The following is a 26,233-nucleotide window of genomic DNA, read 5'->3' on the forward strand; positions in this document are numbered from 1 at the left end:
CTAAGGATATATCCATATATCCTAGACGACCAGACGAAAAGAGAGAAATGAAATACTTTATTACAGAGAGAGCAGAAAAGAAAAAAATCTATGCGACAAATAACTAATCAAAAGACCAAAACCAATATCCAAATCTATTGTGTAACCTGACTACGTAGCAGGCCTATATCTGGGTTCACTATCAAATACCGTCGAAGGATCCAATTCACCATGAATGATATCGTAGAACAATTGGATGGAGGACTGTCGTACCCAATTCCAGGATGAATCAAACGTTCGAGCCTTGAGAGCAGAGAATACAGGTGAGATTCCATCGAGGTAGGCATCACCATGTTCAAGTTTGATAGCGTCAAGTTTAGCTTGAAGTTCTTCAGCAGTTGCCTATCACATATGACAACAAATCAGTACATATTCTATATTTTTTCAAGTACACTCAACTTACCTTAGCCACATCAGCCTTCTTTTCACCTTCTCTCTGATCTTTACCCAAGTATCTCGACAAAAGTTCAATCTCCCTTTGAGCGTGTTCCTCCTGTTTCAATACGAACGCATCGAATTCTTCAGAGTTCATCACAGCTCCTCCACCAGCCGCACCACCGGCACCTCCAGCAGCAGCACCCGACGAGAGGGAGATACCACTATACGAAGCATAACTCTGAGCGAGGGTATCGAGGAACTGCTTGGCTTCACCCTCTGATCCTAATCTCTTAGCAGGTTCACTGAGGATACCGAAGAACAGCGCCGAGTCGGTTCGTAATGGTCCCAAACCCCATTGTTTGTTCATGTGAGCTCGAGCAGCAGAAATGTTGAATCCACCAGGGAATTTAGCAGCCACCATTCGGTTGGTCAAGGCCATGGCGTGTTTACCCAATGCGGAGTATCCGACACTCAAAGCAGCACCAAGTTCATCAAGCGGCAAGTCCTCTCCCTTCTCTGGCGCCGAGGCGAATTCAACTTGCAAGTCACCGAGAATCTCGTTCTGAAGTGTTGATTTACCACCGGAGAGTTCTTTGAGGGATTTGCTGAGAGGGATTTCACCGGCTTGCTTCTTGAGTTTCTGAGCGACAATGACTCGAACGGTGTCAACAGCCTTAGGTGGGACATCTTCAACGGCGGCAGCGGGACCACCAGCAGGGGCAGCAACGGGAGCAGCAACGGCAACAGGAGCAGCTGCTGGAGCGGCGGTAGGAGCGGGTGTGGAAGCAGCAGCTGGAGCAGCTTCTTCGACAGCTTCATCTTCGAAGGCGTAATATACCTCCTTTTGGTTCTTGGCGTGACACAGGATCTGTCGCTGGAGCGAAATGGCGCCGTCTTGAGCCTCATATTTGGCCTTGAGCGTTCGAGTGGCCATACCAGCGAGAACGGGACTTGGACCGACTTCGATGAATCGCTCGAATTTGGCAGTGGTGAAAAGGATATCCTGGGTCTCGATCCATCGTACGGGTGAAGCGAATCTGTAAACAAGGTTGACAGGTCAGCATATGCCTATCGACCAAATCAAACTATCTACTCACTGATAAGCAAGACATTCAGTCAGGATGTTGTAAGCCAGTTTCTGCCTTTGAGCAGCAGAATCCCAAGCGTCTTTCTCCCAGTTCTTAAGAACGGCTTCCATTCGAGGAGAAGCCGTTTGGTCGAAGATCTTCTGTACGTATGCCTTGGAAACTTCGAATGTCTCGGCGCTATACGAGTAGTCAGCATGGCATGTTGGCGGAAATTTGAGACCAAGAGTACTCACATCAAGTTAGGGATATATTTGCCAACCAATCTATCAGGATTGAGTTGAGAAGGATCAATCTTCTTGACCAAGTAATTCCTGAACGACAATACTCCCGGCCAGAGGTATCGAGAGTGGAAAGGTACATCGATACCAGGTAATGGAATAGTCGCGAAACCTCTATCGAGGATCACAGAACCGTCCTTCTTCTCCTTTTCAATCATCATATCCCAACATCCATCAATGATCTCAGCAAGTTTCTCTCTCAGCTCCTCTTCGGAGATCATAGTGGATAACTTCTCAAGGTCAATCTTCTGGATTTTGAGCATGTTAAGAACGTTGGTCAAAGTTGCCAAAGCTCGAAGTTCACCAGCACAAACGTATTGTTGGTTGGCCACGTTCAAGTTGACGATCTGAAGTAAGATATCCTTTTGTTTGCTGATAGTATCAACGATCTCTCTTAAAGCCATTTCGTTGAATGTCTTACCGACTCTTGAAGGGTTGGCAGCCATCATGGCGTATTGAGATTTACCCTCGGCATCACGCTGGACAGCACGTTGCATGGTGATACCTCGGAAGAACACGACATCGGCGAGGGACGAGATGGGAAGGACGTCGGCAATAGCCGCAAGAGCAGAGTATTCACCCAAAGAGTGACCAGCGAAGGCAGCGTTGGTGTCGATGAGGCCTTTGGCCTTCATATCGTCGAAAGCGGCTTTTTCAGTAACGACCAAAGCGATTTGGGTGTATTGAGTGGCGAAGAGTAAACCTTGAGGGTGAGAGAAGGTGTAGGAGGTAGTGTAGAGATCGATATCGGCGAAAAGAGGGAGTGTCTTGACTTGACCTTTCTCATCGATTGTATCGTAAGTGAGATCCATGTATCGTTGTCGGATAGCTTGACCTTTGATACCACCAAAGTGGATGGTGAGCTCTTTGGGGTTGCTCTTGACAATGTCAACAATGGAGAAACCGTAGGTAGAAGTCAAGTGAGCGTCGGCAGCATCCCAAACGGCTTTGGCGACAGGGGAGTTGTTGTATAGTTCCATACCCATACCAACTTCTTGAGAACCTTGACCGGTGAAGACGTAGGCGGTAGGAGGTTGGAGGACTTCGGAAGTACCGTCGATAACCTTTTCACCTCGTTGATTGAAAGCTTCAACCTTGACGACCTTCTTACCATCTCGCATGGCGATGTGAGTGAGTTTGATTTGGATCTCATCACCAGGAAGAACCATACCAACAAAGCCAACTTCGTAAGAGATGACTCGTTCAGGGTGGTTATCGGCAACGACGGACTCGATGTATTTTCGAGTAGCGGCACTAGACCACATACCATGGGTGATAGTTCCGGGGAGAGATGCCAGATCCGAGAAGTATGGGTTGACGTGGATGGGGTTGAAATCACCGGAGATCTTGGAGTATGGCTCGTTGGTGGCTGGAGTGGTGAAGACGGCGGTGGCTCGATCAGTGATGAGCGAGTAACCACTCTCAAGAGGCGTTGGTTGACCGACTGCTGTACCGTGTCGTTTGAGGTATTCGATGACAGGGTTACCGTGCAAGTTGTGAGCTTCGTAGTCGATGGTAGCGACTTGAACGAGAGCTTTGGTGCTGCTTCGTACCAAGGCGGCACCGGTGACCTTGACAGCGGCGAAAGAGGTCTTGTCTCTGTATCTAAGCTCCGACTTGGTCTTAAAAGTGAGGGTGGTACCGGCTTCAAGAGGTTTTGAATCATCATCCCACTCGAACCAAGGTTTAGCTTGGAGGACACCGACAGAAGTGGGTTTGGTTAATTCCACAACGTAGTCAGACTCATCGATAGTCTCGAAGGTGTTTTGGTAGTCGGCAAATTTACCCCGGTACAAGAATGAAGAGGTAACTTCGATGACAGGTTCACCTTGTCTGAGAACGTAACCCTTGACTTTGACGGTTTTACCACTGTCGCTGTTGGAGACGGAAACGACTCTGGCTTCGGCGGTACAAGCATCGCCAGCTTTGATAGGAGCGACACCCTCGATCATTCGGAAGCCGTTAGAAAGGTGGACGAGTTTGAGCAAGTCACCGTCGATGTCTGAGGGGAAGATAGCTTTCATGATGGACTATGGGAGATTAGCAACATTCTATGCATGTTAGACTCACCTGCCAACCGAGCACGATAGCAAAGTCCATTGGAGCGGAGATTTTGTCGTTTCTAGCAGACTTGAAAGACTCTCCTTGGTTGCCGACAACATCACAGAATCTTTGGACAGCTTGAGCGTCGACAGTAACTTCTTCACCGGTGAAAGTGGTGTCAAGAGCAAGCTCAGGGAGAGTCTCGTTGTCACCGAACCACAATCTCCAGTAGAAGTCCTTGATCTTCTTGTTTCGACCATCAACAATTTCGTGAATAGGAGCGTAACCCATGTCAGGTTTGTACTTGAATGCGAAGTGGAGTGGTACCACAGCGCCTCGTCGTTCCTCGTTCAAGACGAGGGTAAGATCATTGGTAGAAGAGTTGAATGAGAGTTCGACAGCTTTGAAGTCAGATGGGTGAGGACCGAAAGATCTGGCAGAACCGTAAAGAGTGACGGAAGATACTTGTCCGTTAGTAGACTTGATCTCAACAGTTTGATTGGGTCGAGGAGTGAAGATTCTTCTGAAGGGGTTGCTGATGTAACCGGAACCTTGAACAACGTTGACCGAGGTCAAGGCGGCACGGAGCCAGGATACTTCAGGACCAGCAACAACTTCGATCCAATCATCAACGGAAGGAACAGATTTGCCGAGTTTGAGGGTTCGGATACCTTCAGATCTGGTTTCAGCGGCAAGACCAGATTTAGGTTTACCAGCTACGGCACCGATGTAATCGATAGCAGGGACCTGAGATTCGTCACCACCGTAGTATTGGTCAAGGATCTTCTTGGCGAGGAGACCTTCGATGTTACCGAGCAGATCTTTGATAGGTTCATCGGCCACGGTGGAGTGTTTGACGGCCATAGGACCTTGGAGGATACACACTCGTTGAGGATCTTGGTCAAAGACCGCATCGATATCTTCAGCAGCCCAGAGAGAATCCTTCTTGAACCATACTTCGAAGGTGTTATCGAGGATAGGGATGAATGGTACGGGTTTCTGACCAGGACGTTGACAAATAGCGAGGAAGTAAGCTTTGTCTTCAGCGGCAACGAGTTGAGATTTAGCTCGTGGGTAGGTGTTGAAGAAGTTGTCGATGGTGGCAGTGGGTTTGTCGAGGGAAGAGAACGACTGGATGAGTGATTCCTTGGTTCTGATACCATCAACACCAGCGAATCGCTCTTCGACTCTTCTAAGCCAGTCACCAACTAAATTCCTGAGGGAGATATCTACCCATCGATCTTGCTTAGAAACGTACATAAGTCTGACCATTCGTTGGGTGATCTCTTCGTAAGTCATCTTGCCAAGATCGGAAACGACAGTGCCGTCAGCCTTTTGACCGAACCATGGTTTGTTGAAGTCCTTGTTAAGTCGTTCAATGACATAGTCCTTCTTGTTCTCGAGCCATGCGGCTCGTTTCTCTCGAGGTTGAGCGAATACGGTATCATCGAATTCTCTCCATAACTTGACACCTCGGGTGGCAATCTTGTGGATAGGTTCACCAAGTTCGGATCGAACAGTGAGGATACCACCGGTAGGTTTATCATAAGTACCTTCCCAAGCAGCATCCTCAACACCAGGAGCATCAACGATGAGTTGTTTGACGGAAGGACTGGTATCAGCTTCCTTGGCAACCATGACTCGGGATCCATAGAGGACACCGTCGAAGGGCATGGGTTGAAGATTGAACATCTTGACAGACCATTCTCCGGAAATACTATTGCAGGGGTCAGCGGGTCCTCGGGAGAGAGGAAAACTACTCACTAAGGCCATACATCATCGGCACCACCGAAACCAGAACCAGCAATCAAAGAAATATTAGGGTTCTGTCTGATGGATGCGTAGGTAGCGATGATAGGTTGGTGGAAGTCTTCACAAGAGTGGTGACCACCTGCTCGACCACCGGTCCACTGCATGATGATTGGGTAGTCTGGGTTGGCTGCAGCGATGTTGACAACTTGTCTTACACCTTCGACTGAGCCAGGTTTGAAAGAGATGTGCTTGATACCAGCAGCTTTGAGAGCAGTGATGATTTCAGTGGCTTTCTCGGAAGATGGGATACCAGCAGCGACACAGAAACCTTCGATGGGTAAACCTTCTCGTCGCATCTCTTGCCAAAGAGGGAATTGGAAGGAGAATTGCCTTTGGTTGATGTACAAGGCATTGAGAGTGATACCGACACCAGGTTGAGTTCGTCGCTGGATCTCAGCGACTTTGTTTCGGAGTGCAGTGGGGTTGTAGTGACCACCACCAGCGAGTTCGATGTGGTATCCAGCATTGAGGGTCGCGGATACGAGGGAAGCACCAACGGTAGAAGGAGTCATACCAGCGACCATGATGGGTGGTTTACCGAGGAGTCGGGAGAAGGGAGTATCAATGTGAATTTTACCGTCACTAGTAGAGTCCAAGTCGTCAGCAGATGTCGCATAAGAGGGATATAGTACTCACAGAGTCTTGACGAGCTTAGGTGACCATTCCTTAGCCCAAACAGGTTCTCTTCTGATCTTGCTGGCGTCATAAAGCTCAGCAGCTGCTCGGCCTTTCTCACCGACTACCACAATTCTGACACCTCGTCCTTCGATAGATCTACCGGTCAATGGTCCGATACCAGAGTTTCCACCAGGTCCAAAGTCGACAGCGTGAGTGGCGGTTGGCGGGAAGCTGGTAGCTTTGATCCAGTGGATGTGCTTGACGAAGATTTGGTCAGAAAGGGAAGCAGTAAGGGAAGACTCGAGTTGTCGAAGATCAGTTCCTATCAGGGGTCAGCAGGGAAATTCGATCGACCAGTTATTGAAGCTCACCGTCTTCAGTATGGTAGATAGCAATAGCCAAATCCGATGTACTCCATAATTCCTGTCCATTCAGATCTTCCTGAACAAGCTTCTCAGTGGCACCCGTAAGGTATGAGCTGTGGTAAGGCACATTGACAGGTAAGAATCGGATGTTGAATACGGCCTTTCTCTTAGAGAAGGGAATCTTGCTCTGGTCTAATCCAGGAGGGGCCATGACTTTTCGAAGAGCAGTGGCGAGACCGTATAGTGCCTTAGCAGGTCCAGTAGCGACAAAGTTGGTAGGACCGTTGTACAACGAGATACCGATTTGCGAGTTGGATGGAAGGTGGCTGTTGACCTTCTTGATGTGACCCTCGAGGGGTTTCAATGACAAACCATTGATGGAAAGCATGGGTGTAGGCACTCCTTCGTTGTTGGCTACTGAATCCGCAACGATTTGAGGTTCGAGTGAAAGTAAGGGGAAACCTTCTTGACCTCTAAGACCAACGTAGAAGAGGTGCTTGACAGCTTTGAGGATGTTTCCGTTGAGTGATTGCCATGAATCGGATGAGGCGATGGCAACGGCTGAGATGACGCCTTGGGAGTGACCTGTAGCACCCTTAAAACTACTCCTCATCTCAGCGGGAGTGAGGTCGGTGACTCGACATGATACGACGTATTGAGCGAGCTGAGCGACACCAATAAGAGGGAGCGAAAGAGGGATGGAGGCGAGGTAATCAACCGTTGGTCGAGGTGAGGTACCGTCAAGCCATGAGATGAGATCAAGACCTTGAGAATAGTAGGTGTATCCATCTGCATCCGCTTTCTCACCGAGGTCGAGAAGGAGAGAGGTGATTTGAGAGAGAAGGGGTTTGACGAAGGGTGTGTAAGTGTCGTAAAGCAATTGAAGCTCGTTGAAGTAGTGCTGAACATCTCGTCAGCGCGGGATTAGCAGTCTGACAAATTCGATTACTCACCTCGTTCACACCTTGACCTCCGAAAAGAGCGTAAAGCTCAGCTGAACCATTCTTAGTAGCTTCAAGCAACGCTGATGAATGAGCTACTTTGACCTTGTCACCAAGCGATTCCTTGGCGGTTGCAAAAGCCTTGAAGTAAGCTTTGAGTACTTCGGCTCGTGAGTCTGGCTCGAAAGTTTGCACAAGGGAGTGTACGTTGACAGATGACAAGAAGAGTTCGTTGAATCTGTTGTAGGCGGCAAGAAGCACTTGTGCGAGTTCTGATGAATCTTGGTCTGCGTTGACTTTGTCGGCAGCGAAAGAGAGGAACCTAGCGAGGAGTTTGACCTGAGGTTCTTGAGATGGTTGTTTAGGAGTATCATCTTCTTCATCGACTACAGGAGCAGGTTCCTCATCTTGACCTATCCTCGAGTCGTGGAATTGCTGAGCGAGGACTTCAGAGGTGACCCAAGCTGATAATGGAGAGGCAGGGACGAGGATGGAGACACGGGTTGAGGACGAGTGAAGAACGAGGGGTCGGACAGGAGTAGAGCTGCTGAAAAGGGACGCCATGTTGGGCGGTTTGCTGAGCTGCTCAAACTCGTGTTAATGGTACAGAAAGGGAGCTTGGATGGGAAGAGTAGAGATGAGAGAATGTCGGAGAAGATCAAGTCGATATCCCAAATTGGTTTTAGGTAAACGTAGAGGTCCACTATGCACCATGCACCGTGATCCAGCACCCAAAGATTATTTTGGAACTATGTCAACCTGATCCCCATTACAATTCCCCAAAACACATCAGCAGCCACGTGGCAGTCAGGGTCTGATCAGCTTTGACCACCGTTATCTTTTACGCCGAAGATAACCGATCAGTAAATACAAATCAATCACTGAAAAATACAAATCATCCCTTGTCTAATCTTTGGGGGGAGCGATGTGATGATGAATCACCATCGTGAATGCATGGGGTTGTCGATGTCCGTCTTGGACATTCTACTCGACCGTGGCATCCTCTGTGTCCCCATCCCAAGTGAATGCAAGAGCTGTACCCCAACTGAAATACCTTCCACGTCGATGAGAGGTGTCGTTCTGATTCATGTTCGGTGAATCAAGGTTTGGTGAAACCCGGTTATCGTAATCAGTGAAATCGTTCTGTTTTTCAGGGCAAATCCGATCTACCTTGGTAAGCTGCCACGTGGTTATTATCCCCAACTGTCAGATTCCCCATTCTACGTTTACAAGTGAGCTAGGTGTCTTTTGGAAATATTCATCCACTTGTAGCACCGTGGTAGCACCGTGCAAGAACAACAACTTGATCATCATCTCAGCTATCATTTCATCATCAGCTCATCACCTTAATCCCTGCCCGTACTCCTAGTATCCGATCACACAGCAAAGACCTTCGTTGGCCTTTTCTTGCTGCTGCTTTTCCCTCTCTTCCAACTCAACCACTCATCAAGCCAACATCATGGCCGCTGCAGGTTTGGATCAAGAAAGTACAGCTCGACGTGAGCTCACGTCAAGATGTATCGCTATCGTGAGTTGAGTCTCAATGAGTGTAATACCATGAATGCTGATGACATACTGTAGATGAACCGAGCGGACCCTAACCTCATCGAGTGAGTCATCTCGTCAGCTCGCTCTCAGACTCAGCTGATATCATCTTAGATACATGAAATACCACATCGACAATGTTGACCAAACCAAAGGTCCCAATTATGAGAAAGTAAAGAAGTTCGGTCAGATTCTGTTGGAGAACTGTGAGTGACAATCATCTCACTATAGCAGGGTCATAGCTAATTTTACTCTCAGGTCAAGAGGTCGTCGACAAACCCCCTGTATACCGAGATGTCGCTCTTCCTACCGCTCCCCATACCGAAGTATCCGCTAAAGGTGATATCGTATATTCTGAAATCTCAAGACACAACGTTAGGAAGCTTGAGAGTTATGTTAAGGGTGAGTGACAATGAATTATGAATATACGAACGCAGCTGATATCGAACAGAAATGGCATCCGGAGGTGAAGTTGAACCGGCTGTAAACCTTGACAAGGTTCAATCCGATATCGGTGAGTAACCATTCATCCACTGCCAAACTGTTTCAAAGCCTAACTCTATACTGTAGATAAACTTTGGGAACTTGTCAGCTCTCAACCATCCATCACCCCTGCTCAGAAAGCCGCCATCAAATCGATGTACGGTGAAGTCATCAAGTCGTTAGGTAAAGACGCTGTCGTGGAGAACCCTGCTGTCGCTAGGACCAAAGGTGCCAAACAGAGAAGATCTTCGTCATCCTTCTTGAGACCAAATGTGGAAGACAGGACAGAGGTTGAAGAAGCTCATTTACCCTTCTTACATCTTAAGAGAAAGACTGGTACAAGCTTCGCTTATTCACAAAAGCTCACCAATATTTGTAAGCTATCGCAGTTCTTCCCTTATCATACAGGGTGGAGCTAACCCGTATGACCAGACTTCGACGTGCTCACGGAGATCGCTACCTCCGGTGTCACCTTTGCGAAGAAAGCTGCTCTTCTTACCGGTGTAGGTAAAGGATCTATTGGTGTTGAGATTCTTAAGGGATTACTTTCGGGTGGTTGTACTTGTATCGTCACCACTTCTCGATACAGTAGAGCTGCTGTAGATTACTACAAGAACATCTTCCACGAGATTGGTTCTAAAGGATCCAAACTTATTGTTGTGCCATTCAACGGAGGTGAGTAGTCTTATCTACATCTGCTGTCAATTGCCGTACTGACCCTATGTGTAGCCTCCAAACAGGATGTTGAAGCTCTTGTAGACTACATTTACTCCACTCTCCAAATCGATCTCGACTACATCATTCCCTTCGCCGCCTTGCCTGAGAACGGTAGAGAAATCGACGGTATCGATGACAAGTCGGAACTTGCTCATCGACTCATGTTGACCAACTTACTCCGACTTATGGGTGCTGTCAAGGTGAAGAAAGCCGCCAGACAATTCGTGACTCGACCTACTCAAGTTGTTCTCCCCCTGTCCCCCAACCACGGTATCTTTGGTAACGATGGTCTCTACGCTGAATCCAAGATATCTCTCGAAACTCTCTTCAACAGATGGTCAGCTGAATCATGGGGTGAATACTTGTGTATCGCTGGTGCTGTCATCGGTTGGACTCGAGGTACTGGTCTCATGTCCGCTACCAACTTTGTCGCTGAAGGCTTGGAGAAGCTTGGTGTTAGAACTTTTTCAGCCAAGGAAATGGCTTTCAACATTCTTGGTTTGATGCACCCTCTCCTGTTCGACGTCAGTCAAATCGAACCCATCTGGGCCGATCTCAATGGTGGTATGGACCGAGTTGCTGGTCTCGCCGAAGTCATGACTTCTATCCGACTTGATCTCAACAAAGTTGCCGATCTCAGAAAAGCTATCACCGTTGACAACGCCGCGGACTTCAAGGTCATCAACGGAGGTGACGCTGAGCGACTCCACCAAAAAGTCGCCATCGCTCCTCGAGCCAACTTCAACTTCGATTTCCCCAAGATCGATTCACCTGACATTCTCGCTGAACTCAACCACCTCCAAGGTCTTATTGATCTCGACAAAGTCATCGTCTGTACCGGCTTCGCCGAACTTGGTCCTTGGGGTTCTTCACGAACCAGATGGGAGATGGAAGCTAAAGGAGAACTTACCATTGAAGGTTGCATCGAATTAGCTTGGATGATGGGATACATCAAACACTTTGATGGTAAACTCAAGAATGGTCAGACTTACGTCGGATGGGTTGATGCCAAATCAAGTGATCCCGTAGACGACAAAGACGTTAAATCCAAATATGAAAAAGACATTATCGAACACGCTGGTATCCGACTTATCGAACCCGATCTCTTCTTCGGTTACGACCCCAACAGGAAATCTTTCCACCAAGAAATCGAGCTCAACCACGATCTCGAACCTCTTGAGATCTCCGCTGAAGACGCTCAACGATTCAAGCGAGAACAAGGTGACAGAGTCGATGTCTGGGCCCAAGAATCTGGAGAATGGTTCGTCAAGTTCAAGAAGGGTGCCAGAGTCTTTTTACCTAAAGCTGTCAAATTCGACCGACTTGTCGCTGGTCAATTGCCTACCGGTTGGGATGCTAGAAGATTCGGTATTCCTGAAGATATCGCTGGCCAAACCGACCGAACTGCTCTCTGGGCTTTGGTCTGTGTCATGGAAGCTTTGGTCGCATCTGGTGTATCAGATCCTTATGAGCTTTACAAATTCGTACATCCAACAGAAGTCGGTACCGCTCTTGGTTCAGGTATGGGTGGTATGCACTCCATGTCTGCGATGTTCAAGGATCGACGAGAAGAGAAAGACGTACAGAAGGATATTCTCCAAGAAACGTGAGTCATCTCCAAATTGAACCTAGCTGACAATCAGTTTCATCAACACTGTCGCCGGTTGGGTCAACTTGCTCTTGCTTTCTTCCTCCGGTCCCGTCAAGATCCCCGTTGGTGCTTGGTAAGTCACTTGAGTGTAAATGTTTGCATCTCAGCTGACGGCAAATATAGTGCTACCGCGCTTCAATCCGTCGAGATCGCCTGCGACTCCATTCTCAGCGGTAAAGCCAAGGTCATGATTGCTGGTGGTTTCGATGACTTCTCTGAAGAAGGTTCATTCGAATTCGCCAACATGAAAGCTACTTCCAACGCCGAGACCGAATTTGCTATGGGTAGAGAACCTAATGAGTTCTCTCGACCTATGACCTCCACCAGAGCCGGTTTCATGGAATCTCAAGGTTGTGGTGTTCACATCATGATGTCTGCAAAGACCGCTCTTGAGATGGGTGCCTCTATACAAGGTATCGTCGCTTACACCTCCACTCACACCGACAAAGCTGGTCGATCTATCCCTGCTCCTGGTCGAGGTATCCTTGCCACCGCTCGAGAAGTCACTCCTAAAGAACCCCTCCCCCTCCTCGACATCAAATACCGATCTCGACAACTCACCTTTCGAAGAAGACAGATCTCTCAATGGCTTGAGAACGAGCACGAGCTGTTGCGAACGGAGCTTGAAACCCGAAAAGATGCCAAAGACAACGATTCCTGGTTCCAATCCCGGGTCAACTTCATCGACGACGAAGCTAGAAGACAGGAGAAAGACGCTTTGGCTACATTCGGAATGCTGGAGGGATCTCATCCCAACATCGCTCCTTTGAGACGTGCATTAGCTGTATGGGGTCTTGATGCGGATTCAGTTGGTGCTATCTCATGTCACGGTACTTCCACCAAGGCCAACGACAAGAACGAATCTGGTGTATACAATTTACAATTCGAACAACTCGGCCGAACACCTGGTAATGCCGTTCCCGTTATTGCTCAGAAGAGTTTGACAGGTCATCCTAAGGGTGGTGCTGCCGCTTGGATGTTCAACGGTATGATCCAAACCCTCAACTCAGCTTTGGTACCTGGTAACCACAATGCCGATAATATCTCTGAAGAATTACGAGCTTTCCCTCACTTGTTCTACCCATCTAAACCCATTCAACATGTCAGATTAGAATGTGGTCTATTGACTTCGTTCGGTTTTGGACAAGTAGGTGGCCAAGTTGCCATCGTACATCCCAGATACTTGTACGCATCTTTACAACCTCACGATTTGGAAGAATACAAGAAGCGAAGATCAGAGAGGGAATTATCAGCATACTCTAGAATGTCACAAGCGTTGGTCAACAACAACTTGGTACAGATCAAGGATGCTCCTCCATACTCGGCTGAATTGGAAGGTGGTGTATTGTTGAACCCTCTCGCTCGAGCTGGTCCATCAAAGAACAACTCTTTCTCCTTCCAAGGGAAATTGCCTTCGGCTGTACCTCTCAACCCTCAGAATGCCGAGACTCTCAAAGCTCTTTTCGCCCAATCTAACGATGTTAAGGGTGTAGGGTGAGTGCCTCGTTACGTGGTATACTACATTAATATCACAGCTGATATGATTGTCGTCTTTTATAGAGTTGATACCGAATTGATCTCTAACGTTCCTACCTCTGAGACATTCAGACAAAGAAACTTTACCGATGAAGAGGTGAGCTGCTAAATCCTCTTTTTTGTCGGGATTGATCTCAGCTGACATGTGAAATATAGATCAAATACTGTACTTCTGCACCTGATCCAACAGCTTCCTTCGCCGGACGATGGGCAGCCAAAGAGGCAGTTGTAAGTTTTTATCCTTACTACGTAGTACTTCCGAAATATGTCGTGCTGATGTTGTGGTGGTTTTAGTTCAAAGCACTCTCAGTGCCATCGAAAGGAGCAGGTGCTTCACTCAAAGAAATCGAGATAGTTTCGACATCCTCAGGACCAGAGGTGAAACTCTCTGGAGACGCCTTGGCAGCAGGTGGTAACAAGAAGATCAAAGTTTCTTTGAGTCACTCTGATACGTCTGTTGTAGCTTTTGCTGTTGCTCAATAGACTATAATGAACCTTTTAGGGTATAGTATGATGCGATATTTACATTTCATTTTCATCTCTTTCATCGTTCTCAGTTTAGGTTTTTGATTCGGTATATTTCCCTCTCTTCCCGTATATATAGATTCTTAGGAAGAACTCATGCAGAAAATGTACATAGGCACATTGTACTCGAATGATGTCAATTCAGACATTAACAAGTGCCAAGCGAGGGCAATACCATTTTATTGTATTACAGGAAAATCTGCCATCAAGCTATCGGGTATGGCATGATGCATATGAGTAGTAAAGAAGCGAGCATGAAATGGAATGTTATATGAAATGGCGACATTTGAGCATAAAGAATGAAACATCAAGATTTCAACCAAGAAGACAAGAAATCAATCATGGATGCAATGTACGCGTATATACAAACAACAAAATGATTGAAGAGCTAGGGTTTTTGCTCGAACTCAGAATAGAAGATGTTAAGAGAACTTCCAAGTGAAGTTGATCGACTACAACAACGCAGTCCCACTCTTACCTTGTTCGACCAAAGTTTTCCATACCTCTCTCCAAATTGACATTTTATTCTTGATTTCGGGTTGACCAATGACTTTCCGTATCCAGCGCATGAGGGCATCTTCATCCTCAGCTACGAAATAGGATGATAAGAGCGAAAGGATCGATTCGAATGTCGCTTTAGGGGATGATAAGAGGTCTATACGATGAAACACAACGAGCAAATCAAATTAGCTCATAGCTCCAAAATTGAACAAAGTGCAGTATATATATATATATCTGGACTTGTATTGGGACTTCACATACCTCTGAAAGCCCATAAGATAGCTAAACTAGTAATGATCATCACATCCCTTCCATCTAGCCAAAGTGCATCCCATAATCTCAATTGCTGAGAGAATGGTATAGTATTGACAAATAAGGTGATATACCATTTGGTACCCCATGAAGAAGAAGATATCATATTACGTTGCTGCCCACCACCAAAAATCAAAATTAGCAAAACAACTACACTCATCAAGATATATTGGATCTATTGTTTTCAGGTCGGGCTTGATGATATAGATAACTCACGAAAGATTGATATAAATCAGGCATCAACCATTCCATCAATCTCTCCTGTACGTAGAACGCTTCTAGCAATCCTGGGAAACCAGGTTGGAAGATATCGTGCATTCCATATATATCGTGTAAGCGAACTAACAATGTGTATGCGCGCTAATTCACGGTTGCTCATGAATATCAGTTGATAATTCATGATACAGCGAGGAGGATCTTTGTGCTCACCGCCGGATCGAAATAACATAACAAAGTAGCTGCTATTGGACCCATCCCTTGGACGTATCCGCAAGTCTCACAAACTTGACTAAAACAATGTAAAACGTGCCATAGATTCCTCTGACCAGCTCCATAACGAGTGACAAACATCGTATGGCCCGAGATCGTCCTCGGTACGTCGAGGTCTATCTGGACGTCAAACGTGGAAGGGAGGTCAAGGGTGTTCTGCGACAAACATATTTATTCCAGTCATTAAGTCCTTTTCTTCGTATCATGGTCAAGGACATGGAACATACCTTATAGTCATTTTCGATCTCTTCACTATCCCTTCTGTCTTTTCCCTTCCCTTTCAAATCCCTCTGATCCCTAGTGAGCGTCCACCAAGCTGCCATCCTCCATCTATCCGGAATTCCCTTATACACCCTCTTCCTTATTTTTCCCTTATCGATTCCGGCTGACCAACTCCATTCAGATATATTCCCACCTGGATCCCGTTGTTTGATACTCATCATTTTACCCCATTTATCAACTCTTTCAAATTCCCTTCGTTTCGTTCGTTCCTCTTCGTTCGCATTGCCATTGGAATTGGCTGGGGGTATCCGAGGGGATAAGCCTCCTCCATCACTTGGGTTGAACGAATTGTTCGGTTCCACAGGTGGTTTACCAGCCAATGGCGAGGTGGAAGGTAATTTGGGTATTTTATTTAGAGGAGATGTGGGTATCAGGGCGACTCGGGTCTCAGATCGATTACGATGAGGTTCATTTACAAAGCCGTACCTGTCGTATGGAGATCGAATCAATTATCCATCATTTTTCTTTGGATTGGATTATACACAGGTCAGATGGGCCGGGCCAGAAAGAAGATACTACCTACCGATCTAAGCTTGCCAGAAATTGTCTCTCCTGTTCACCAATATCACCAGATTTAGTAGCTGGATAGACGGTCGCTCGTTTACCTGATCCAACAGATGGCCCTCCACGAGTACGTTCGATACCTTGATCCCATCCATCTCCATGTACACCTTCTTTCTCTAGTCTGGCGTCTGTACGTAGAAGGCATGATCAGCTCATTCCTTACCTTTCATCTGATATGGGAACTGTGTCCGTATACCTACAAAACGTGGAGAAGGATCAATTGAGTTGTGATTGATTACTCACAAGTAGTCCTAATCATATACGCATCATCCTCTTCACCAGGATACTGACTTGAACCAGCAACGCTATTCGTACTTCTATTCTCCATCTCACTAACACTAATACTAGTATCCGTACTGGCACTCATACTCGTATGATTACTTGTCGTCCCATTGGAACGTTTCGGTCTTTGTGGACTGAGTCTAGAGGTATCTTGTTCGTTGTGTTGGTATTGTCGAGAAGAGGTTGACGATATCATACTATCTTTCTTCGTAGTGGTAGGTGTGACATCCGTAATTGATATATCAGGATTATCGCTCCATCTCCTTTCCCCATTACTCTCATCATTAGATCCTAAGAGTGTCATAGGTCCTGACCAACTAACTTCTGAATCTCTTTGGTTCTGAGGAGATTTAGATGGACTTCCATACGCTACTCCAATAGTCGAATCTCTCAGTCCGTTCACACTATTGGAGGATCTCCAACTTTCCTTTGGATCTTGGTCATTGACATCTTCACTCCCGTACAAATCGAATATATCCGCTGCGTCACCTGCACTAGCTATAGTCGAATCTCTAGGTCTACCATTACCGTTGCTGTTGGGGGTGTATGTCGGCCCGAGTGAGAGATGTCGGATATCCCTACCTAGTTGATCTGTCATATCTACTTATGATCTCCTATGGTAGCTATGGTATGATTGAAAATGATTCGCACGAATATGAAAGTGAGATATCGATGTGAATATAAATTGGAACATGACGACGAGATTGAGGATGATTCACCTCCCTCCACTTGGATCCATCCTGTGGCTGGTAAAGTCAATCTCATATTTCACTCTTTTGTGCATTCCCTCATCAAAGGTGTCCAGTCCACTGTATCAATAATGAAGACATGAAACCGGTGCTTAAGATGCTAAAGCTACAATATATCGTGAAAGCTTATTCTAGGTGTAAGAATCAAATTTATCCGCCATCATCATCAACATGCCTTTTTCCTTCTTTGCCCATTCCCCAGCCAATTCCCTTCTCACATCCATCTCTTTCAGCGTATCCACCGCCTTAAGGGTTATCTGATACCCGCCTGAGATAGGTCGATGATCAGATACGGTAGGTTCGTATCGTCTATAATTGAGATTTCTGATATGTGGGGATTTTCGATATAGAATTCGATCACACCTGCGCGATAATCGTAGATTAGCTTATATACTTTGTTATGATAATGATTACTCTCATCTGACGTGTATTTTTGATTCTCGCACACGTATATGACGATATATTTGGAAACAGATCGAGATCAAAATCACTCACCAAGCAGGTATACGCCTCTTCTCACTCGAATCATAATCATGAGTCCCCGGATTATACTTATAAGTAGGTGGGAAAGTGATAGGTGCCTCTTCGAAACTTCTTAATCTGAACGCATGATTACTTCTCATCTCTTTACGTAGTTGATCGTGTTCTAGTAGGTACGGTAATTCACCAGCTGCAATGGATGATATGACATTTTCACGACGTTGGTCGATACGGTACTACTCCAAGCTCATCAGTAACTGAAGCCAGCCATTCACTAACTTTTGAGCTACCAAGAATGAATCACTCACATTCAGATCACCGTTGAGCACCACCAATTCATGATCCAATATACCCGTTCCATTTCCACCATGAACAAACGGTATCTCCTCATTTGAGGCAGGGAAAATGGCCTTATCTTCCATAATCGCAGCTAAATCCGCATTCCTAGCTGATTTCTGAGATTGTCCAGCAGCAAGATGAACATTGATGAAACACAGCGAGGTATCATCCATAACGATTCGAGAAACGATCGCTCCCTTGTTTCCGTATATTCCTCCAATACCTCTAACAAAGTATCAAACTAGCTATCAGTACCATTCTCTGACGACATTCAGCTTGTAAGGACGAAATCCCTCACCGTTTGACAGTGGTTATATCCAGATTTCTCAGTCTATCTTTCTCACTACTCTTGACGAAAATACAGGTAAATAACCCTACTAAATTCTCCGAGTGTATTTTGACGTAGGGCGTATCGGATGGCATACTCATTCGTACAGCTTGAGTAAGCTTCTCCAGCCATTGTCGATAAGCGTGGGAAACTTTATCCGACCCCGACGAAGAATCCTTGTTCTTTCCGCCAAATAGAAGGGTTTCTGAAAGAAATCCGAGGGTGATCAGTCTTCCTTCAGACAAATCGTGTTAACTAAATGAGATAATGCACTCACTCGCAGTTATCTTCTTATCAGTCAAAGGGATGACCTCTTGAAAACCAAAAACGATAATCTCAGGCAAGTCCACACTGTTCAGACATTCTTCCAACCATTTGGAATTCGCTTCCGACCCAGTCAAGTCGGTAGGTTTGGCACTATCGATATTCCACGAACAGACCAAAAGCTTGATATCTCGATAAGTGCAATAATCGGCTTGTCGTATCAATAGTTGTTTATCTGTTCCTCCATTGATCAGCTAAGCCCCGTGATGTGATAAAGAATGGATAGAAAGCTCACCAATCCAATCTACAGATAACAGTCCGTCCCACGCTCTCATACAGTCCCTGGCGAAAGACCAACAAGTGTATCTACCAGCGTACTCAATAGACCACGGATCGACCACCAGCGCTTGGACGGGATTATCCCTATTTTCAGTCTCATCAGTACACAATACTACCCAAAGCAGTTCAGCCAGACTTACAAATGTCCTGTCCACTGATTGATAGTCAACCAAGGTCTCTGATCCACATCATAAACGCTGATTTGACCTTTCCTATTGCCCGCCCACAACCTATCACCTACACCTTCCAGGGCCAATATATCCGTAGTAGAAATCTTCAACACTTGAATACAATTGTATTCTTGCATATCCCATGAAGATACGAAACCACCTTCATGTCCTAGATAAATTATATTTCCTTCTAGTGGTATATACGTTGCAGAGGTCACTGCACCTGTCCATTCAGTTGTAAAAGCTACTTTTGCAGGCGGCATATTTCCTTCCGAGCACGGATCGTATATCCTTATAGTCGGTCCCTTTGACGTACTTGCAGAAGTGGTAGATCGTGCAGCGGGTCCGGAAGAAGTCCACAATTTGCCACAAATCATCTTGGCAAAAGTAAACTTTTCACCTATCCTTAATGTCCTTATTAACGATGGTGATTTACCTTCTAAATCGCCCACATCATACACGAGCATTTTACCTGATTCATCCAACGTAATGAGGTTCTTGCGATGTCTGAAGATATGCGAGATCGAAGAGGTATGTGCAAAAGCCTTGGTCGAACTAACATTACCCGTCGATATATCCAATTCCCACAGATGACCATCTTTAGTCCCACACCATAGGTATCTACCTTCTTCAGCTAAAGTAGCTCCGGGACGAAAACACATCGCAGTAACTCTAGGTTCTTTACTCTTATGTTCTAAACCTGTCTCTTTGAGGTCTACGATGGATATAGGCTGATCACTAAGTTGTGTATCGTATACTCTAACATGATGAGCACCTGTACAGACGTATCGTCCAAATGTCGCAAACGCGGATACATGATGACAATCTCGTATTTTCAGATCGGGTCGGAAGTTAGGTGTACGTCGATTGGCTTCTGTAGAGTCTGGGAAATCTTCTAACATTCGCTTGGCTGCTGCTGAGAGTCCAGATATAGGTGTGGAGTCGTCAGGTTCATCATCTTCATCTTCAGAATAATTCTCCTCTTTCTCTTTATCCCCAGAGTTGGTTCGCCGGCGCGGAGGGGACGAGGATATCGAGGCGCTGTTTATGAGCGCACTTCGCAGAGGTGGCGGAGGCAGGTCGTTGGTATTTTCCCTACTTTTGGAGGGAGATGCAGGGTGCGAAGGTGGGGGGGCTATACCGTTCACTGGAAGGGTAGCAGTCCTGCTGGGTAGTCGAGGCGGTGGCGGCTGGGTTTCATTCTCCGATTTGGTCAGAGTACTTGCACGTGAGCGTTCCGGTAGTCGAGGTGGCGAAGGTCCAGGACCAGAATCACTGGTTGATGACATCGTTGCCATCATAGCAGGGGAAAGAGCGGGTTTGTTATCGGGGATAGGGGGTGGAATTGGAAGGGGTTCCAGGGATTCTGGTGAGGCTATGGTGGGTCTACGTAGAGGGAGCTGAGGTGGAGTGGGCTTATCGGCGACAGGTGTTGCCTCTTGAGGTATGGCGGGATTGGAGATGTCGCGTGGAGGAGGAGGTGTCGGACTTGACGTATTGCGAGGCGGAGGTTTGTGAGCTCTATTAGGTGCTGGAGGAGCCGGTGAAGAGGTTCGTGAGGTCGGTGGAGCTGGGGCGGGCCTGTGATTAGGTGTGTCCCCGTTGGTAAATGAAGATTCAGCAAGCTCGATCGTTCTTTCGTTGGCTGGCGAAAGAGCGATCGGTCTCTCGGTCTTCCCGTCGGTCGAAGTGCGTTTGATGGTAGGACAGGATATCTGCTTGGCAGTCATCGCTGGAGCAGCTGGTCTGGGAGCGTCTGCAGATACTGATCTAGGAAGCGAAGCAGTAGACGACGATGCTTCCGCATTAGCACCAAAGTTGAAGCGCTCTCGAAGGGATTTGACCGAAGCTATATGTTCTTCTTCTTGCGAGCCTTCAGACGATCCTGTAGGCGTCGCTACAACCGATGAGGGTTTGCTTGGTACGGCCGGTGCAGGTCGGCGAGCGGGTTTTGGAGAGGTGGGTATAGGTCCAGCGGACAGAGAAGGTGAGGCTAGCGGGGTGGCGGGCTGAGAAAGGGAAAGCTGAATGGTCGAAGGGGCAAGTGTCTGTGAAAGTGCGAGAGCGGATTCATTAGATGCGTTGATGGTGCTTGATGGCAAAGCCGGTTTTGGAGTGGTCGGCCTAGGAGGTGGTGCAGTGGGAGGTAACTTGGCAAAGGGAGGCTGAGGAGGCGACGAGCTGAGAGGGGAAGCGGGACGAGAGATTGAGACGGGCTTTTGAAAATGTCAGTCTGCGTCAGGGTATTTTTGTACAGTCAGCTCACCTTCAGACCGCTGCTCTGTCCGTTTACATCCAGGCTCGCCGACTTCCCAAGACCAACGCTGTTCTTCGGTGTGAAGCCATTTCTCCCACCAGAAGAAGACTTCTGCATGCCATTGACCACCGTCGGACTATTCGCGGCAGCTAGGTTCTCAAACCTTGATCTGAGCGAGGCGATGCTCCGGGGCTGCTCATCATCCCCTGCTTCACCCATCGAGGATGTTCTTGACCGTGAGTAAGTGTCCTCCATGGTAGTGGTGGTGGCAAGAGAAGCTATCAGGCTTGATGCCGGTGAAGCGCGGTCGGGAGTTTTAAGTGTACATGAGAAGATGGGACGACCTTTGTTGATGTCCTGGTTGTTCTGAGAGTTGACACCGATGACGCGGGTGAAGCACAAGGAGGTATGACCACAACCCGTATGACGCCTCTTTGTACCACAGGTAAGGCCAAGTGCTCCTTGGTCAGAATACGTGTGCTGCGGTGGGATATGCTATCTGCTACATGGGGTGTAAGTTATGCGTTGATGTTGATGCTGTGTTTATTGCAGAGTGAGTAGGGGTGAGTGAGCGAGTGCGGGGTAAAGCGGGACAAGTTGGTGACAGAGTGAGTGAGCCTGACAATTGAGTTGGTGATCCAACTCATACTCATACTCATATTTCGAAACGCATCTTGATCGTTGAGCGAACGATTACTCTCTTTCATCATAGCTGCACCAAATCCATCTCACCGCTCATCCCTTCAAAACACCACTGGACAGACAGAGAGACACTCAAGATGGCCCACGCTGCACCAAAACACAGACAGCTGCCAGACAAGGAGAGCAAGCTCTTCAGAGAATTGCTCGTACGTTTCACCCATCTCAGTCAACTTTCATAGACTTTCACTGATCTTGGGGGTTTAACAGACCCAATATGAGTTGAAGCAGTATAAAAAAGGTATAAAAGCTGCTGACACGATATTGAAGAAATTCCCTAATCATGGTGGTACGTCCACCATCAGTTTTTCCATCATACTACAACGCTGATCAGTATGTTATGCCATTGTTACATGATTAGAAACGCTCGCTCTCAAGGCACTCACTCTCCATTCGTCACTTCCCGAGCCACTGACGGTATCAGCCGTACCTAAGAAGGAGGAAGCTGAAGCGATGGCTAGACTGGCCATTAAAAAGGATATCACAAGTCACATCACATGGCACGTATTGGGTATCTTAGCTAAAAGTAGGAAAGATTGGGATGAAGCTAGTAGAGCATTTGCAATGGCCAGGAAACAGGATCCGGTGGGTCATCTCTCTCTCTCTCTCTTCGCTTCCAACCAAACATCAAAACGACACGAAGAAAGTATCGCTAATTCGTCCTGTATTATACTAGGATAATATCCCGTTAATACGAGATTCCATAGCTCTCCTCACTCATACTCGACAATACCCTGCTGCCCTAGCCGCAAGACATCATTATCTCTTACTCCGACCTCAAATCCGATCATCTTGGCTTGCTTTGGTTATTGCTCATCAGCTGAATGGAGATTTGGAAGAAGCATTGAAAGTATATGACGATTATCAATCTACGCTCAAGGAGGAAGGTGCAACTGGACCGGAAAAATCACAGATCCTCTTGCATGTGATCAGGATCTGTATAGAAGCTGGAAAGGATCAAGAGGGTTTGGACCAGTTGAGACAAGGTGTGAGAGATGGAATCATCAGTCCGAGAGGTGAATGTACCTTACTCAAGGGTGAGTCCTTCAAACTGAAGCTATACACAGATATATGTCGCATAACTCACACATTTGGGATATAGCGCAAATGCTCGCTAATCTCGGAAGACAAGAGGATGCTCTGCAAACGTACCAAGAGTTGTTAGAGCAGAACTCAGATAATCTGGAATACTACAAGGGATATCTAAAGACTAAGGGGATCGACTTGAGTGAGTTTTTTTTTCACTTCACATCTATGATTCAAGCTGACTTCTATGTTAGATGTCGAACTTACCGATGAATCTCGCTCGAAGATCCTCGAAACGTTGTCGACGTTCGCCGAGACATTCCCTCGTTCAGCTGCTCCTCGTCGTTTGGCTTTAGACTACTCAACAGGTTAGTCTTAGCGCTCTGTGTGAGCTGAACAACGCTGACTGACTCTTGCAGGTGACAAATTCCGAGAACTTGCCAAAGCATATATCATCAAAGGTTTAGAGAGGGGTGTACCATCCTTTTTCGTGGACGTCAAGGGCGTATATACCGATTCTGAGAAGATGAAGGTGGTTGGTCAGATCGTAGAAGATATCGTAAATAAATTGGAGCAAGATGCGTCATTGGGTGATGATGGTGAGTCATGACCTAAATTCTTTAGTTTACATATCATGCTAATTTCATTTTGTATAGGTTCGATATCACCTCCAACAATGTTATTATGGGGATACTACTACCTTTCACTCCACTTATCCTATCCTCTACAACCCTTACCGAACTACACTAGATCTTTAGAATTACTCGATAAAGCAATCACTCATACACCCACTCTGCCAGAATTATACATGGCCAAAGCGATGGTTCTCAAACGATCAGGAGACTTGTTGAACGCAGCATACGAGATGGAAAAAGCTAGGTTGTTGGACGGTCAGGATAGATTCTTAAATGGAAAATCGGCGAAATACTGGTTAAGAGCCGGAGAAGTCAAGAAAGCAGAAGAGTTATTAGCCATGTTCACCAAGAAGGATCTAACTCCTGTACAGGATTTGACGGATCTACAGTGTTTGTGGTTCCTCCAGGAAGAAGGGGATGCATATAGGAAAGGAGGTAATTTGGCGATGGCTTTGAAAAGGTATCAAGCTTTGGTCACTGTGAGTTGCAACCTCTGGTACCTAGCCTAGCCCTATTACAGAATTAGTACTATCTACCATCTTCTATACTAGGTAATCATCAACATCGTTTAGCTGATACCACCTTCTACTCTAGGTTTTCCAAGATTACGAAGACGACCAATACGATTTCCATACCTACTGCATGAGGAGGATGACATTTGGTGCATACGTATCGTAAGTGAACTTAAGTTATGTAGCTGATATCTGCTAACAATGCTATTAGGTTGATGAGGTATGAAGATCAACTTCGATCTCACCCAGCCTACTTCAAGGGTGCTCTCGCTGCTATCGAGATCTATACTCAGGTATTCGATGATCCCAGTATAACGGAGGAGAAGATTAGTGAGTTGATGGTGACACCCGAACTAGCAATCACTGATAAAGTATGGTCGTAGGTCCAGAGGAAGAAGCCGAACGTAAGAAACAAGCTAAGAAAGCTCAAAAAGCCGAAGCTAAAGCTAAGAAGGGTGAGTGATGAGTCATTTACGTGTCCATACACTGGGTCAATCTGAGTTAGTGATGAAACTGATATTGGTATGGTATATCATCGTTGATAGCGGCTGCTACATCAGGAGAGAAGAATGATCCAGTCGTACCAGACTCTGACCCGACGGGTATCCAACTCCTCAAATCTGAAACTCCAATAGACGACGCATTGAAATTATGGAAACCTCTTGAGAGATTGGCAGCGGAGAGAGTGGAAACTTGGTTGAGTGGTTATGAGATTTTCATCAGGAAGAGTGAGTCCGAGTCGATCTTGTATTACACAAGGACCTAAAGGGACAAGTCGAAGAATCTGTATTATGCGAATGGCAATAAGCTGATCAACTTTCTCCTTTCGACTTATTTCAGAGATGTACCTCGCCGCCTTGAAATCACTTAAATCCTCTCAATCCATCTCCCCCTCAAATCCTAAACTACAATATCAAATCCTCCATTTCCACCAAATCACCTCCACATCATCAGAAGATATTCCTCAATCCATCAAATCGGTAATCGAAAAGGAACTTCCATCTTTACTCACTACTTCCCCTGATGAATTCAGTACCTCGCTTGTTGATAAGGCCAATACACCCGAAGAGATCTACTACGCTGCTAAAGATTTATCAGTGATTTCCCCAGAGGGTAAACAGAAAATTAAAGAAGTGTTATTGAAACTGGGCGATTCAGACGTTATACCTCATATTATATATATGGAAAAGTCCTTGACTCTCCTACAATCGATTGCTCCCGAAGATGTTGAAGAAGTCCATAAGAAATATAGAGAACGGTGTCCGGACGCTTGGGTATTCGTCTCTCCCTCTGAGAAAGAGGAGAAAAGGAAAGGGTACGAAAGTGGATTGGAAGGGTTTCAGGGTGAACAGAATAAAGAAGATGAGAAGAAGCAATAGTAATTGCAGTAGCGGAGGTAGATCATTTTGCATGGTACAGTAGACTTAAGTAGAAGGGACGAATGCATAATTAAATCAAATTCATAAGATACTGTACAGGTGCTGTTTTCAATTATGGTATTCGGATACTGTATTGCGATACAGTATTCTGTGTACCTGACTCGAGTCACTAGTCACTAGCCCTCGTCACTCGTCGATCGTCCTTGGATATCTGAATGACGACTTGATCGTCGACCAGATAACCTGGATCACTGATTGCTGTCCGCTTTACAGTATACGTGTTGATGGAAAATATACACAAAATACATTTTGAATATATACAAAGGTTTTGCTCTTATGGTACAGTATGGTATGGTATACAGTGGCAGAAAAGCAGAACAGATGTGTGTCACCGCGATCTTCTTCAAATCTTTAAATATATATTGACAGGCAGGTACGACATACAGTATTATAGTAACACCACGGAGCAACAGAATGATAGGATGATAGACTCCACAATAAATGTTGGACTCGAATGAAATAAAAGATGTTATCGATCATTGCTTTTGAAGCTCGGATCGCAACGCTTGATATTGGTATATGATCGCTTTTTTCATCACTAAATGGT

The 26,233-nt window shown here is 46.2% G+C and overlaps 5 protein-coding genes across 5 annotated transcripts; 2 read left to right on the plus strand and 3 right to left on the minus strand.

Moving 5' to 3' along the window:
* Positions 1 to 150: 150 nt before the first annotated feature.
* On the minus strand, positions 151 to 8,126 carry I203_104664 (uncharacterized protein; the record flags this gene model as incomplete). Its single annotated transcript, XM_065517581.1, has 9 exons — positions 151 to 381; positions 443 to 1,454; positions 1,515 to 1,682; positions 1,739 to 3,813; positions 3,869 to 5,543; positions 5,591 to 6,220; positions 6,275 to 6,578; positions 6,628 to 7,522; positions 7,575 to 8,126. The coding sequence occupies 9 exons, from the start codon at positions 8,124 to 8,126 to the stop codon at positions 151 to 153; spliced, it is 7,542 nt and encodes a 2,513-aa protein (XP_065374399.1).
* An 895-nt stretch (positions 8,127 to 9,021) lies between these two features.
* Positions 9,022 to 13,977, plus strand: I203_104665 (uncharacterized protein; the record flags this gene model as incomplete). Its single annotated transcript, XM_065517582.1, has 13 exons — positions 9,022 to 9,090; positions 9,144 to 9,172; positions 9,222 to 9,313; positions 9,366 to 9,509; positions 9,559 to 9,621; positions 9,678 to 9,965; positions 10,023 to 10,265; positions 10,320 to 11,887; positions 11,940 to 12,031; positions 12,082 to 13,452; positions 13,519 to 13,591; positions 13,651 to 13,722; positions 13,789 to 13,977. 13 exons carry the CDS (start codon positions 9,022 to 9,024, stop codon positions 13,975 to 13,977), a joined length of 4,293 nt encoding a protein of 1,430 aa, XP_065374400.1.
* A 494-nt stretch (positions 13,978 to 14,471) lies between these two features.
* I203_104666 (uncharacterized protein) lies at positions 14,472 to 17,047 on the minus strand (the record flags this gene model as incomplete). Its single annotated transcript, XM_019143746.1, has 7 exons — positions 14,472 to 14,674; positions 14,782 to 14,947; positions 15,049 to 15,192; positions 15,262 to 15,477; positions 15,549 to 16,029; positions 16,127 to 16,295; positions 16,411 to 17,047. 7 exons carry the CDS (start codon positions 17,045 to 17,047, stop codon positions 14,472 to 14,474), a joined length of 2,016 nt encoding a protein of 671 aa, XP_019006795.1.
* Positions 17,048 to 17,329: 282 nt separating this feature from the next.
* I203_104667 (uncharacterized protein) lies at positions 17,330 to 21,630 on the minus strand (the record flags this gene model as incomplete). Its single annotated transcript, XM_065517583.1, has 8 exons — positions 17,330 to 17,561; positions 17,694 to 17,914; positions 17,987 to 18,242; positions 18,316 to 18,550; positions 18,623 to 18,844; positions 18,905 to 19,032; positions 19,089 to 21,334; positions 21,385 to 21,630. The coding sequence occupies 8 exons, from the start codon at positions 21,628 to 21,630 to the stop codon at positions 17,330 to 17,332; spliced, it is 3,786 nt and encodes a 1,261-aa protein (XP_065374401.1).
* Positions 21,631 to 22,154: 524 nt separating this feature from the next.
* I203_104668 (uncharacterized protein) lies at positions 22,155 to 25,626 on the plus strand (the record flags this gene model as incomplete). Its single annotated transcript, XM_019143744.1, has 13 exons — positions 22,155 to 22,223; positions 22,285 to 22,363; positions 22,436 to 22,659; positions 22,751 to 23,111; positions 23,177 to 23,302; positions 23,355 to 23,468; positions 23,520 to 23,699; positions 23,757 to 24,214; positions 24,330 to 24,409; positions 24,459 to 24,577; positions 24,631 to 24,702; positions 24,793 to 24,975; positions 25,088 to 25,626. The coding sequence occupies 13 exons, from the start codon at positions 22,155 to 22,157 to the stop codon at positions 25,624 to 25,626; spliced, it is 2,604 nt and encodes an 867-aa protein (XP_019006793.1).
* Between the last annotated feature and the right edge of the window lie 607 nt (positions 25,627 to 26,233).

Source organism: Kwoniella mangroviensis, assembly GCF_000507465.2.
Source record: "Kwoniella mangroviensis CBS 8507 chromosome 1 map unlocalized Ctg01, whole genome shotgun sequence".
Taxonomy (NCBI): Eukaryota; Fungi; Basidiomycota; class Tremellomycetes; order Tremellales; family Cryptococcaceae; genus Kwoniella; species Kwoniella mangrovensis.